Source organism: Herpailurus yagouaroundi, unplaced genomic scaffold, assembly GCF_014898765.1.
Source record: "Herpailurus yagouaroundi ecotype Mexico unplaced genomic scaffold, PumYag 182, whole genome shotgun sequence".
In the NCBI taxonomy this organism is placed as follows: domain Eukaryota; kingdom Metazoa; phylum Chordata; class Mammalia; order Carnivora; family Felidae; genus Herpailurus; species Herpailurus yagouaroundi.
The window spans coordinates 34,527,213-34,543,597 of NW_024412413.1; the positions used below are offsets into that span (position 1 = coordinate 34,527,213).

General features: G+C 33.6%; 1 protein-coding gene across 4 annotated transcripts in view; it reads right to left on the reverse strand.

The window, feature by feature from the left end:
• The window catches only part of LRRIQ1 (leucine rich repeats and IQ motif containing 1), a 218,929-nt gene that overhangs the window by 78,226 nt on the left and 124,318 nt on the right, over positions 1–16,385 (reverse strand). For all 4 annotated transcript variants that reach the window (XM_040491296.1, XM_040491295.1, XM_040491294.1 and 1 more), the window contains one exon: positions 13,052–13,153. In XM_040491296.1, coding sequence (XP_040347230.1) covers positions 13,052–13,153 — 102 coding nt within the window. The remainder of the gene's footprint in view (positions 1–13,051; positions 13,154–16,385) is intronic.

The following is a 16,385-nucleotide window of genomic DNA, read 5'->3' on the forward strand; positions in this document are numbered from 1 at the left end:
TTCCTAAAAAAGACCATAATTTTTGGTTACACCATGACTCAGTGTTTATCTTTTTATGACATGTAAGTATTGTTTACCACTCAGCCATATAAGGTACTGAAAAAGAAGGGTTAATAGCTTGTTCTATGGTTTTCCTCCAGCTGCAGGAAGGTATGAGGATTTGATCCTCGGGTCAAAAAACTGTTAGAACTTAATCTATACCACATGTAAGATCAATGAGAATTCAGCTGTATCAGCCTAAGTGCTTTTACCTCATTGTTGAGATTGAATCTTAAGCAATAAGCAAGCAGGATGAATGAAATGCAACTGAACCAGAGAATGGGAGCTAGATATATACCCCTAAGTAGACTGGGTTACTAGTTGAGAAGACTACATGACTAAATGATTATAAAAAGTTCCTGGGATCCCCAGAGCTGATGGCTTCCTTTAACTGAAGTTGTCCACACACTTACAGCCTCATCTCTCACGCCCCCGTGTTTCCTAAGTGAAGAAGGACTGGAACACACCAGATGCTCTGCCCAGGTATCACAATGTCCTCTCTATACTAAGCATGCTTTGTGGTTTCCTCTCCTTTGTCCTTCCTTAAAGCTGAGTAAATTTAGTGTTGTATTCTTCCTATTGTGTTTCATCAATTTAAGTGTTCATTTGAACTCAAAATACACAGCTGCTCTGAGAAAAACCAGCACAGCAGTTGCAGATAACATTTCGTGCCTTGTACAACTTTTTTTATTTTCTCACATTTACTTATCTCATTTTTTACATTAGGCTAGCTTTCTATGTATGTTAGTTCATTAGTTTCATCTACTATAGGCTTCATCTACTATATGTTCATGTGTTAGTATTTTATACACATATCCACAGGTCACCCCAAAACTCTTTTCTTACAGAATATACCTCCTTTATGTTTGAGCACATACAACAATCAGGAATTTTTTTTTTCCTCAGAGAAATTGCTCATGATGTTTTCTGTCATTATGAAGTATTTAATCTCTAAGCCCATGCAACCTTGGATCTCTCCGCACCATCACCATAAATATTCCTTTGTCTCTTTCCTTAAGAGATCTCATGTATGCCTTTTCCATGGTTGACTTCTTTATTTTTGAGTAGTTCCTCCAGTACTTGCTGAGCAAGTTTCAAGGGAGATAACCTAAGATTTGGCATGTTTTATAGTTTTAAATTTTATTAATAGTTTCTATGTTTACAGAATTCTAGGTTGGAAATAACTTTTTCCAAGAATGTTGAATTATCTTCTGGATTCTGGGATTAATGCTTTTAGATAACTGATGCATTGCATGTGACCTGTTTTTCTTTCTGGAGGACTTTCAGGCTCTTACATTCGTCCCTAGATTTATGACATTTTTTTGCAGATATGCCATAAAGATGGGTTTATTTACATTCATTTTCCTGACATTCAATGGGTTCTCTTGATCTAGAAACTGGTATCCTTTAATTTGGGAGTTTTTGGAATGCTTTTTTTTCTGATCATTTCTTTCAATCTATTTGTTATTGAATTTTCTCTCTTTTTGGATCTCCTATTATTTATCAAGGGTTGGACCTCCTGGAATAAGTCTCTTTTCTATGTTTCCTCTCATATTTCATATCACTTTGTAATTTTGTTCCAATTTCTGGGAAATTTCTTTAACACTATCTTCTAACACTATCTTCTAATCTTTTGCCAAGTTTTCATTTCTGATACCAAGTTTTTGTTTTCAGAATGATATTTTTGGTTTTCTGACCTCTCTTTCTTATTATAGCATCTCATTCTTATTTCATGGATGCAATTTTATATCAATGACAATATTCATTGTATATTTGAAGAATCTTTTCACCTGGTAGTGTCTGTTCACCTGGTACAGTGTTTATTTAAATTGACTATTACATTTGTTAGGTTTTTTTCTCTATATTTCATGTTTAAATTTGCTTCAGATCCTCCTTTGTGTGCTTATATTTTAGAGCAGGGGGTCTGTAAGGTTGATAGGAAACTCTGCACCAGTGAATGAGGCCTTTTCTGAGAGCTTCACCTTAAGATGACTTACCAGAGTCCTGTATTGGAAATACCTGATGTCAATATTTAAATGTTTCCTCTTGGACTGATAAGAATATCCAGAAACACTCTTATCATCTCTTTCCTGGAGGTTAAAGGCATGGTGCTATGGAATTAATGCTTATGTTTCCCCAAAATTCCTGTGTTGAAATCTTAACTCTCAATGTGATGGCATTTGGAATTAGGGTTAGATTAGGTAATGAGGATGGGGCCCTCATGATGGAATTAGTGGCCCTGTAAGAAGAGGAACGGAGAGATCTCTTCTCTCCACATGCATGAACCAAGGGGAAGCCATGTGCATAGATAGTAAGAAAGTGGCCATGCATAAGCCAGAAAGAGAGCTCTCACTAGGAACTATGTTAGCTGGTATTTTGATTTTGACCTTCCCAGCCTGTGGAACTGTGAGAAATAAATTTCTGGGTTTTAAGCCACCTAGTCTATGGTATTTTGTTATGCCCATCTGGACCAAAAAACATGATTATCAGAATTCTGGGAGCTGAACAGGGGAAGGGGTTGGGAATTTAGCATTTAACATATACCTACATCTACTCTTCTTAGTTTTAGCGAGGTGTCAAGCAAGGATTTCCTGAGTCACAGATTCTGTTTTATCCTATTAAAAAAAATTAAGTTCAAAAATTTTGTACAGGTAATCCAGATCTCTTCACATTACTTCCACTGGGCCTAATACCATCATCCTGAAATTCTGAGTTTGAAATAGTTCTCATATTTCATTGCTAGTTTAAGCTTTTGCTTTCTCACTGTTAGTCATATATGTATGTTTTCTAGTCTATAAAATTATATTACTGTTGCCCCTTTCCTATATTTGTTAGTATGTGTCTTAAAAAAATATCTACCCTGAAGTTTTAGTGAGGGTGTCCAGATCAATCATCTTTAGCTAGGAAGTCTTAGATTGACATTTAATTTTTAAAATATCATGAGAAGTAAAGACTGGTGTTCTCAGTTACAGATGAGAAAACAAAAGGCATGAGTCCACAGCTAGTGAGTATCTACATGAGATTCAAACCTGACTTCTCAGTGCAAAACGGTTGTTACTTTGTTATCTTATGTAGCCTTCTTCAGATAGAAGACTAATGCTCTCTATGACGAACTTTCTAAGGTATTGTAATAATTCTCTGAAACCTTGACAGGATTATTGGCTATCTCAAAGGACAGAAATTTTCCTATACAGCAATAGGTGGTCATCTAATACAGATGGGCAGAGAGATTTTGTTTTCAAGGAGCAAGGGACAACAAAGATAAGGGGGAAAAAAAAAAGGTTGCCATGGACTTCTTATCTCAGAACCCACTATCTTTCCCCATTTTCTTTGTGAAGGTTAGCTCAGGAATCCAGGTGTTCTCCTCCTTATTCCTCATGACTGTACAGAGAAGCAGCAGATGGGGAGCTCGATGGCATGAGTGCCTTGTTTTTCATTTTTGAAGATGAAAGTTTTGCTGGGTATAGACTTTCACACTGGAACTTAATTTCTTTTAGTACTTTGAAGATATCATTACATTGTGCATTAGTCAGCTTGGGCTGCCATAACAAAATACCACAGACTGGATGTTTTAAGAACAGAAATTTATTTTCTTAAGTTCTGGAGGCTAGAGGTCTAAGATGGAAGTGCTAAAAGTTTAGTTCCTCAGACGCCTATTTCCTTGGCTTATAGATGGCCACCTTCTCACTGTCTTCACATGGTCTTTTCTCTGTGAGCATATACTCCTGATGTCTCTTTCTTTTTGGATAAGTATACCAGTCCTCTTAGATTAGAGACCCACTCACCCGACCTCATTTAACCTTAATTATCTCCTTAAAAGCTTTATCTCCAAATATAATGAGAGGGTTAGGTCTTTCAACCTGTGAATTTGGGGGTGGCATAATATATAACAATTGTCTTCTGAATTTCATCATTTCTATTCAGAAGCCAGCTTCATTATTTATTATTACTGGTCCTTTGAAGATAACAAACTTTTTTTTTTCTCTGTCTCTTAAAAAAAAGTTATCTCTTTTTTTCTTTTTGCTTTCTCTCTCTTTTTTAGCAATTTTGCTATGATATGCTGCAGTATAGTTTTCTTTGAATGTATATGTTTTATGTTTTATGGTTCATGGAGTTTCTTAAATCTACAACTTGAAGTTTTCCTCACTTTTAGTAAATTCTCAGCCATTAACTTTTCAAACATTACTTTTATGACACTCTCTCTCACCACTTCTTGACTGTAATTACATGTGTGTGAGACATTTTTGCTGAATCTTGCATGTCTGATCTCTTTCCTGTATTTTTGATTCTCTTTCATTTCATGCTGCAATTTAGATTTTTTTAAAAATGTTTATTATTTTTGAGACAGAGAGAGACAGCAAGAGAGCACAAGATGGGTAGGGGCTGAGAGAGAGAGGGAGACACAGAATCTGAAGCAGGCTTCAGGCTCTGAGCTGTCAGTCAGCACAGAGCCTGATGCGGGGATTGAACCCACAAGCCGTGAGATCATGACCTGAGCTGAAGTCGGACACTCAAATGACTGAGCCACCCAGGTGCCCCTAGATATTTCTTTCAGACCTATTTTCCCATCTCTCCTCAGTTTTGATTAACCTGTAGTTAAATCTATCCATTGAGTTCTTAATTTCAGTTTTTTAAGTTATACTTTTCTTTTGGATATTTTTATAAGTTCAGTATCTGTTGAAATCCTCAATTTCTTCTATATCCCTAAAGTTATTACGTATATTTCTTTAAAAATCTCCATTATCTGAAATCTTGTTGGCTCTATGTGTATCCATTGTTTATCCTGGTGTTCAATGTTGTCTCATCTCTTTCTATGCCTCTGTGTGTGTGTGTGTGTGTGTGTGTGTGTGTGTGTGTGTGTGTGCATGCCAAACACTGCATAGGAAAAAATGTAGAGGTAATTTGAAGTTTGGAATGTTATCTAGTTCTGGAGATGTTTTATGTTTGTTTCTGGCAAAAGGCTACTAGAAAGTCTATTTGCAATGCACCTAGACTGGTGACATTATCAAATGCTTTGCTTAGCTTCTCACATCTTTGTATTTTCTTCTTGACTCATAATTCTTTGCTTACTTGTTAGTTCTCTAATGACTTCAATTACATTCTTAAAAATAACTTTTCCAGCTTTTAAAGTTGTTCTCTGCAGGAGGGTTGGTTTGAATTACATAGTCTTCTCTTACCAGAAGTAGAAGTCCTCTTGTATTTTTTAATGGAAAATAAACTAACATCTCATAGTCTACATAACATGGTTTGTTTAAAAAACCTTAAGAGCTCTGAAATCCTTTCCCATTTTTAAATCATATACACACCATATATACATATACACACAAAAAATACATATAAAGTATATATGTATATGTAAATCATCTATACATAAGGTATATATACACACTATAAAATATATAATAAATATTCTATTTTGGCTGAATTTGGGGGAAAGTAGAAAATACAAACTCTTTATAACTAATCTGGTTAAGGAAGAGTTTAATCAGCTTTTTTCAAACTTGGGATTACCATTTCCTGAATCCCCCTTATCCACAGATATTTTATTTTTTTATTTTTTTAAATGTTTATTCATTTTTGAGACAGAGAGAGACAAAGCATGAGAGGGGGAGGGCCAGAGAGAGAAGGCGACACAGAATTCAAAGCAGGTTCCAGGCTCTGGGCGTCAGCACAAAGCCCAAGGCAACCCTCAAACTCACGAACCACTAGATCGAGATCATGCCCTGAGCTGAAGTCAGACGCTTAACTGACTAAGCCACCCAGGTGCCCCTCCACAGATAATTTTTGTTAAATTTACAGTTTGCTTCATGCTCTACTGGACTGAATTCCTAATCAGATTTTTTTCTGTAGAAAGTTAAATTGATTCTGAACCTTATATTAAAAAATACCATGATACTGTCTAAAATATATTTAGGGAGTTTTAATTATGTCGCTTACACATATTTTTCTTTCTTATTCAAATATTATTGAGTGCCAACTATATATCTGGCTCTATTCTAAGTGCTGAGGATATAGCTAAATAAGATCTTCCCGACATGGTTCTCCCTTGGTAGAGCTTATATTCTATTAGTGGAAATACAACATTTAAGTTAAATTTTAACAAGTTAGATTAAATAGGACAATAGCAGATAAATGTAATGAATGGAGCGGGTGTTGGGTGAGAGAGTTACTAGGTAGAGAGGAAAAATTTACTAAGGTAGTGTTGTGAGAGAAAGCCTTCTCATGGGACTGGAGACACAAACTAAACAATGAGAGGGTCATTGTGCGAAGTGTGGAGGGCAGAGTTTCCAGGCAGAACAATGAAGTATAAAAGCCTCAAAGTAACAAATTTCTTATCATACTTGAGGAACTGAAAAGGGTTCTGACATTTACAGTCAGGTGGGCCATGATATGAACGATAGCTTTTGTTCTAAGAGCAATGAGAGATCATGGGAAGATTTTAAATACTTAAGTTACATAAAATGCATCATATTAAATTCTACAAAGGAGGTTAAAATACAGCACCTGACCTTCAATATTCTTTAAAGTTGAGCTTCCCACTTACTTTCCAATTTCTATTGACTCTTTCCCCAGATCCTTTTCTATTAGTCAGGTTGAAAAATAAAAACATTCATACAAAAGTTAGACAAGATTTTGCTAGTTGATTTTTAATTCTTTGTAGGAACAGGCAAATTTTTACTTTTCTAATATGAAGTTTTGTTTCCTATTTCAAAATGCTGTGGTAAGGATTTCATTATGTTATAGGTAAAGCACATAGAACAATGCCTGTACAAGCAGTGAGCAACAAGCAAGAGTAAAGAGACTATTATCATATCATATCATATCATATCATATCATATCATAATTATATATTATATTATATTATATTATATTATATTATATTATATCATATGGTAGATAAAAGTTTATTCTGGTTATTGTGGGAACACAGTAAGTGGTGTTGTAAGCTAGAATTGAAAAATTTTTTCTTAAGGGATTAATGTCTGAGGTGACAAGAATTAGCCAAGTGAAGAGATTTCCTTCAACGCATAGGACAGTGAGTCCAGTTCATCAAAGGAAACAGCATATTCAAAGATGTTATAGAAGCATCATGTAGCTCCATCTACATTTGAAGTTATTTAAGGGTATGGTCCTTTGTGTTTTTCTTCACTAAAAAAGTTTATGAAGCATCCATTATGCATTAGGTGTTATCCTAAAGGCTGTGAATACCAAGGAGATACATGTAGCTTAACATTTAGTAAGAAAATAGTAATTTGAAGTAGAGTCATTGTTGCAAACTGAGATACTGATGGACAGAGCACATCTTATGAATATTCAGATCCTTGTTTATTTTGACTAATATTGAGTCTTGCTCAGTAGAAATAAGATTGCAAACATCTCTTCTTTACAGCATGACATCAGGTATTCTTTGGTTGCTTGCAATTATTCTCCCAGCTCTTAATACCTAATCACATTGGCATTAATAGCAAGTACTCTATACAACTACAGAAATACAAGACGTACTTTAAAACAATCTACATAATGTGACTCTGTGCCTTAAGCTGGTATTAAAAGGAAGAAAGCTAGAAGAGAAAATGCTTGTAATCATACAATAAAAAATACCACAAAGGAAGATGGTTTGGCTAGAAATGCTCTGAAGTAAAAATTACAGAAGTTGAAGGTCTTTTAATGTCTTCAATGCTCAAAAATTTAGTACAAAAATATTTGAACATCTATGATGTAAAAGGACATATGGTGTGTGTAAATCTTCAGTTTTATAAGAGGAGAAATAGAAAGCATGCTAGTGATGACAGCACCAGACTGGGAATTAAGAAAACCTGACATTAAAATCAAGTAAAATGTCCCAGGGAATGGAGGGACGAAGACAAAACTTGCCTCTCTGAGAAGGTTGTTGGGCCAGATCCAATTGTTTTCCTGGCTTGTCTAGCTTCCTTCCTTGGCTAAAGCCAAAAGTCTGAATTTGGCATTGGTTTAGAAGTAGCAAATTTTAAAATTTGAGCAGATTAGGGCAAGAATGTCACTTAATTTGTGAATAAATAATAATAAGAAAAAATGATTCAAAAGTAGAGTGTTTACTTTTGGGCTGTGTGGAGATGTTCTCACATATCTGAAAATTAAAATAGGTGATTAAAAATATGGTCACTTTTAAAGTCTAACATACGGTCCCTAATAATGTTAGATAATCATGATAATATTAATAATAATATTAGATGAGGTAGGAGTTAATTACATGGCACAAATTAGACATTTATCACCATGTTGGTACTAAACTGTTTCTTAATTTATATTAATGCAAGCTATGAGAAAGAACAAAATTGGCTATTAGTTTCCCAGAGTTTTGCCTAACTTAATCATTAGTCTTCATTCTTTTTCTTAAATATTTTGATTCTAAGGTTATATATACATTTCAGCGTTATCCAAGAACCTTTGCTCTTCAGTGTCTGCATTTTGTTTGATTTTTGCTAGCATTGTTTCCATAAAGAAACTATCTCCATTTCTGTTCAGTCACTTACTCTCTGTATGATCTTGGGCAAATCACCTATCAAACTCTCAAAACCAGTTCCCTCATCTGTAAAATGTTGCCAGTTATAATACATTCTTCAGAGTTTTTGAAGATTGAATCAGAGAATTTAAGTAAAACTCTTGGCACAGTACCTACCTAGCAAGAAATACAATAAATACTACCAATTGCAAGCAAGAGGAAAAAAGAATAAAGCTGTACTTTTAAAATGACTATTGCAAATGGTTACAAGTTTTGAGGACTTAACTATATATTTATACTGCGTATTTCAAGCATTTTACAAGGAGGATCTCATGTAATCCCCAACAACTAGGTACTATTAGTATCCAATTTTACACGTGAAAAATAATTCTAAACAGGGAAGTTAAATAATGTCCTCAAGGCTACAGAGTCAATAAATGGTGGAATCAAGATTCAGTTCCACTCAGGCAGTTAGTGTTAGACTAACTCTGGAATCTAGACTTATCTTTATTAAACTAGGCTTCTTTTTATACCAGTGATAGCTATGGAAGAGTGATGTCAGGATGCTACACTGAGCATTTTACCATAAAAAAGGAAACTTGGTAGGAGATCTCTGAGGTAATAATCAAGAAAGTGTTTCAAAGTCTAAGGCAAGATCAGATACTGAAGCCTAAGTAGGGATTATGGGTGACCTAGGGTAAAGGAAAACAGTAATCCAACATTAAATAAATTATAAATAAATAAACAAGTCAATCAAGTAAACCAATGTTGAATCTGTAAAGTCCTCAGACTCTTAGCTTTGTCTCACAGGAATAACTGATTGATACCTAACATACTGCACATGTATACCTAACATACTGCACATGTCTCACAGGAATAACTGATTGATACCTAACATACTGCACATACCCTAGGACCAGGTATGGTCAAAAGTTCCTCAGCCTTCATAAGGTTACAGCTCTAAATCTGGCAGCTAGACAAAAATTGTCAATATTTCATGTTATTGCAAAATAGAAAGATACTTTGTAAAACATGGTCTATTAAAAGGGAATAATTTTTTACCTTATAGCACTTAATATTATTTGATATTTCATCAAATATTCCTCAAATTTAAGTGTATTTTTTTTTTGCCTAATAGAGGATATGGACCACCCTCTCTGTCCTATTAGTGACATTCAGAAAAAAGCAGCAATAAGAACTAAATAATTTTAGTATAATATATAAGAGAAATCATGGAAATACCCCACAGATAATATTGCAAAGTGGAGAAGAAAATAGTTTTTAAACTTAACATTAAAAAAAATCACACAGTGTTATTATAAATGGGAATTATAGGGAGAAATCATCGAATAATACTATCATCTAATCTCAACAAAACCAAGGAAATTATAAGACCGTGTTGCGATGCCATTGTGCTGAGAGAATGTTTCAGATAGAACATTCAATCTAAACCTACACTGAGATTTAATTCTGATCTCCCTCACTTTTGGGGGGTAAGATGCCCAACTATTAATTTCATTTGAAATTTTTAAGGGAAAAGTCCTTCCAATGCTCTAAAATGAGATTGTGATGATAGTTGTGTTATTGTGAATATATTGAAATTCATTGAATTGTACTCTTAAATCTGGTGCATTTTATATTATAGAAATTGTATCTCAAAAGGCCTGATTTTAAATTTTTTTTCAACATTTATTTATTTTTGGGACAGAGAGAGACAGAGCATGAACAGGGGAGGGGCAGAGAGAGAGGGAGACAGAATCGGAAACAGGCTCCAAGCCATCAGCCCAGAGCCCCACGCGGGGCTCGAACTCACGGACCGCGAGATCGTGACCTGGCTGAAGTCGGATGCTTAACCGACTGCGCCACCCAGGCGCCCCTCAAAAGGCCTGATTTTAAAATGTGCCCTCTACTGGGAAGCTGGGGTGAGTCAGGCTACTCAGGGGGAAGCCGACTGGCCCTTATGGCAAGTTAGGAAATAATGTGAGTCCAGGAAGCATGTGATGCCAGAGAGACAGGTAAAGTCACCTTGAGATTCAACCTGGCCAGCAATGATCAAATTACCTTTGCCTCACTCTTTCCCTCTTAAAAGAAGGTAGAAATAAACATACTAGGTAAAAAAAGTTCTTCCATGTACAGCTGTTTTTGCCAAGCCTATTCCTTCAAAAACAAAAAAACAAAAAAAACAAAAAAAGAACACCAACGCTGAAAATAACTGTCAGTCACTAGATTATCTGGTACCCACATAATACATAATGACCATTCAGTGAAAATAATGAAATGACAAACATATTTGAGGTTGCAAAAAGAAAAAAAAAAGTAAATTAAATGCATTTCATATGGATGAAAGTAAACAAAAACATATAACTTCATATCATGAAGCATAGGTAGAAATGTTCTATGTTCTATAGTCTACTTTATTTCTGTCAGTATTTGAACTATTCCTAGCATATTTTATATTAACACACAAATCTATAAATATACCATATATATTCTATTCTAGCTGGTAGCATACCTTCACACTTCACAGAACAAGATAATGCGACCTATAGAACAGGCTGGGATAGATTTCTCTTTTGATTGTGAGATGTATGCTAATTTAAAGGGCAAAAATGCCCCAATTATCTTTCTCACTAGGCATTGCCTTTCTAAAGTAACAATGCTTCTATTTAACAGGTAATAGCTGTGGTATTGTTATTGATTTTAGCAGAATTTCACCTCTTTCACAGTGAAATGGTGAAATTAAGACTGTAATAAGGAAATTAACTAATTAAAACCCAAGCCCTATTTTATATTGAAAACATATTTTAATTTTGTTAAAATACTAATTGATAAGTATTTTTTGAAATATTGGTTTTTGACACCTTCAATGGTCACGAATTTTTAAAAATGTTTTTCTAAGGAAAATTTCTAATATTAAAAAACAAATGAATGGTAGAGCAAGCCTACATATACCATCATCTACTGATCCAAAAAAATTCAATAATTTGCTATACTTATTTTATCTATCTTCTTATGTATATATTTACTACTAAAGAAAATTCTAGACCCCATGTCTTCCACTGCTACATACTTAATAGGCATCTAAAGAAAAGTATACATTTGGGGTTTATCAAATTTTTCTTCTGTAAATAAAAATATCTATTTTCAATATGCTATAATAATACATAATTTTTTAATAATTACTTTTGAGAGAGGGAGTCAGACAGCACAAGTGGGGGAGGAGCAGAAAAAGAGGGAGACACAGAATTTGAAGCTGGCTCTAGGTTCCGAGCTGTCAGCACAGAGCCTGACGTGAGGCTTGAACTCACAAACCACAAGATCATGACCTGAGCTAAAAATGGACACAACCGACTGAGCCACCCAGGTGCTCCAATAATGCATAAATTTTAAGACTTACTTAAAATGTATAGAAGACAGAGTATTAAAAATTCTAAGTGGTTCACTTCCCTTCAAATGTATTTTTCCTATTAGAAATTATAATCCAAAAGTATAGATAAAATTATGAATATTGTAATATTAAAGAGAAAGCAATGGCAAACTTATTGTTAAGTCATGTTGGCTTCTCTGACATATTTAAATATTTCTGTTCAATAATGTAAGTCCATAATTCTTCCAAATGCTGAAATCAGAAATATAATCTGCCATTTAGATGTATAAATCCTTTACCCCAAAAGTCAGTTGGGCAAGCTTCAAATATAGTAAAATATTTAAAATTCCATAGTTTAATTTATAACATTTAATGCAATTTGTGTATATTGGCAGTAAAGTAAATATATTAGAATATCATTTCCACATGGGTTCACTTCCACTGATATTGGCTAATATCAGTCAGTGTAAAATTTGAATAAAATTAGTAACACTGATGAAATAGCTTTATAAGATTTCACATAAAAATATAAGAAATTTAAATTTATGTAAGCACTGATACAAATACTAAACTACTATGCTAATGAATCGATGCACTAAATTAGTATTTTAGATCCAAGAGACATATTTTGACTTTTATTTAATTATACCTTATATATAATATTTCATATATGTACTTTAGGATTGCTGAGAATTAAACTTATTTTATTGGGGTGCCTGGGAGGCTCAGTTGGTTAAGCATCTGACTCTTGGTTTCGGGTCAGGTCATAATACCACTGTTCGTGAGTTTGAGCCCTGCATCAGGTTCCGCACTATCAGGGCAGAGAGAGAGGGAGAAAAAGAGAATCCCACGCAGGCTCCTTGCTATCAGTGCAGTGGGGCTTGATCCTACAAACCATGAAATCATGACCTGAGCCAAAATCAAGAATCAGATGTTAAATCAACTGAACCACCCAGGCACCCCTAAAAATTTTTATTTGAGATACAATTTTCCATCTTTATCTTTTTTCTACAAATTATTTTATTTATTTATTTTTTTAACTTTTTCTTTCAATTCTAGTTACTTAATGTACTATATTAGTTTCAGGTGTATGATACGGTGATTCAACAATCCCATACTCCATCTTTACCTTTTTTACCTATGTATCTATGATTAAACCATACCTTCAAAGTGATCATCTCTTCTGGGCTGTGCCTTCTTTGGTGATTTTGTAACAGAAACTTTATTTTCATTGTTTTTGAATAATTCTAGGCAAACAGTGGGATCTAGACAAAAAGAGCAAGATAAGACAAAAGTTCAGCTCTGGCTCATTCTATCTCTGAAGTGGCTATATTTTTTTATGATAGTATTAAAAAATAATACCCACTCTATAAATCACTGTGATATTGGTAATTATGTCAAAGTTTCATAATATGAAATAGTAACTAACCATTCACATATTCTTGGTTTTCTGATTAAGTACATAGCCAATAATTAATACAGAGCACAGAAATGCTAATAATGTGAAAAAAATCACATAAACACTTTCTAGTAATGGCATCATCTTTTTATTTTGGGAATTGTTTTACTGTTTATTTTAGCTCCTTTCTTAAATTCCTGATTTCTGCTGGAATAAAGTAAAATTTCTATAAATTCATAATAGGTGAAAGCTGTTATTACAGGAAAGGCCATATACCCTACTATTCTCTCCTCTACATATGAGGACCTGGGAAAAAGGAGATGTAAGCAAGACAATTGATAGGAGAGACAAAGATCATTTCATTAATTTTATGGATAAAATAACGGTTTTGCTTTTGTCCTAATGTATTATATTTACATAACAAAGAATTTATGGAAATTCTATATACATTTTATAGCCAAGAGCACTCTAAATCTATTAATTTTACAAAATAAATGGGATGATTGTAAATATAGGGCCCTATAATTTACTGGTAATGAATGATTCTATGGAATGTAAATTGGAGATTTGGTGCAGTTGTACTTTTTGCTTATTGAAGAACTGTGAGAAAAGAAAATAGTGGTGTAAGCAATGGAGTAGAATAAAGAATGGAAATTTATGCATTTCAAGTAGGTTAACATAAAACCACATTTAAGGGCAGCATACATTTCTTAATATCTTACATCATCTTGCAAAAGGATAACTTAAAATCTTTAATTAATATCTAATGCAGTAACATTGAATATGCTAAATAGAAAAATATGATTTTAAATAGTGTAAAGCTCAAACTACATACTTCAATTAAATGCTAAGATAGCATATTTTTAGAATATTATTAGAAAAACAGAATAGTAGTTGTAGAGTTATTTTTTAAGCATGTGGAAACTGAAGATTTCCATTAGTCTTTTAGCAATAATTACCCATACTAATAAGCATGATTTCCATGGTTCACAGAGATTATATTTCTCAAGATTAGGGAAAATATTAGTCAATATTTGGGCATGTCTCATAATTATATGTGACCTAAGGTATTGTAAGAGTTGGGTGTGTCTATATGAATTCAACATAAATTAGAAATAAGAATAACAGATTTTTAAAAAATGGTACCTCTGTATTTAATAAAACATTATATATTGTTTAAGTCATTTATGAAAAACCATGCTGACATGTCAAAAGGAGCATTAGTCAGTCAGGGAAGACAGATTACCATGGGCTTATGTTCTGTATGATACCTTATAACCTACTGATCTTTCTACATGTTCTCCTGTTCTTGCTATTCCATTTCATCTATGAGCGTCCTGAGCAAAGACATTACAATTCGACAGAACTGGATTAGACCCGAGACCTAATTTTTACTAGTTGTGTGACTCTGGGCAAATTGCCCTCTCTCCTTCATTTCTCTACCCAAGAGAAATAATATTAACTTTGAAATACTACTGCAAGAACTAATGAAATAATGTATGTAAAGCATCAAGACTCATGTCTGCAAAGTGTCAGTGCTCAACAAATGCTGGCTAGTTAACATATAACCACAACATAAATAAGAATAATATTTCCAACTTGGCAATTCTATTCTCAGAAAATATCTTAAATCCTCCATAGAATAAGATGATATTAATTGATGGTCCATAATTGGCTTCATTTTACCCATTTTATTTATATAGCACACAGAATAATAGCTGTAGATCTTTTATAAATTCTTTGGTACTCCTTTGGGCAAATAATCTCTCCATGACTTGATTTCTTAATATGTAAAACAGAGAAAAAAATAGCACTTTCCTCATATTATTATCAAGATTAAAGAATACATACAAAAATATCTAGAAAAGTTGTCTAGCTCAATTTACTCAAAAAAAAAAATTTACTCTACAAGGGCGCATAAACAGCGCTATATTTTCAATATCCTTTCATTTTAAAACATTCTGATTGCAACCTTTAATTTATTTAAAACTTACATTAATTCAAATTTCAAAGGGATAATAAAGAAGCAAGAAACAGTATTCTAGATGGGGGGAAAAATCACTTGATTTTGATAGCCCCTGGAAATACCACTGTGAAATAAGACACTACTCTTACCCTCAAAAAATAAGCTAGGGTACAAACTTATTGTAAAGAGTTCAGCTTGTGAAACCTTTTTCTTGCATCATAAAATCAATTTTGTACATTTAAATCTACCCTCTGAGGTCATCAATGGCAAGTCTATGTTGCTGTTTTAAAAATCTTTTGTCTCCCAGTATGGCTTGCCCAATGTCTGGGAAATAGATTTTAAATACATCTTTATAAAATACTTAAAGAAACCTATAAGTAAGTTGAGTTTCTATTATGTATGTGGTTCCATACTCAACACTTCATTATCTCATTTAAGTAACATAACTTTATTTAGGCATTAGAACAACCTTAAAATTATTTCATCTCCTATATAATCTCTTTTCAGTTTCTACAGTCCTAATCTTAGCTCACTGGTTGATCTTATTCTTGTTAACTTCATACATAAAAACCTGGTTATTACCCATTTTTTGTATGTGCAAAGTACAGCTGTGCTGTAAAATATGTTTTAAGTCTGATGACTATTTCATCATTTACTTACTAATTTAAATTTGCCTTCCCAAATAGAAACATATATTTAAATGACTATAATATACATACCCAGTCATACACATACACACAAAGGTATTTAGTGACTTTTATCTCATTTACTGCTGATACAGTTAATAGTTGTTGATTGAATATCTACCATATGCCAGGTATGATATTAGGTGGGGAACAAGGAGTGTCTTCACCTCAAGGATCTTACTATTCAAATGGATTTTATTATTGTTTTGCTAGCGCAACAAAGTTAATGTTTGATCACAAAATGTTTTTATTTTATTTATTTTGAGAAAGAGAGAGAGAGAGAGTGCACGAGCAGGAGAGGGACAGAGAAAGAGAGAGGGAATCCCAAGCATGCTCAGCACAGAGCCTGACGCCAGGCATGATACCACAAACTGTGAGATCAGGACCTGAGACAAAATCAAGAGTCCGACGCTTAATCCAGGCACCACATGACCAAAATTCTTATA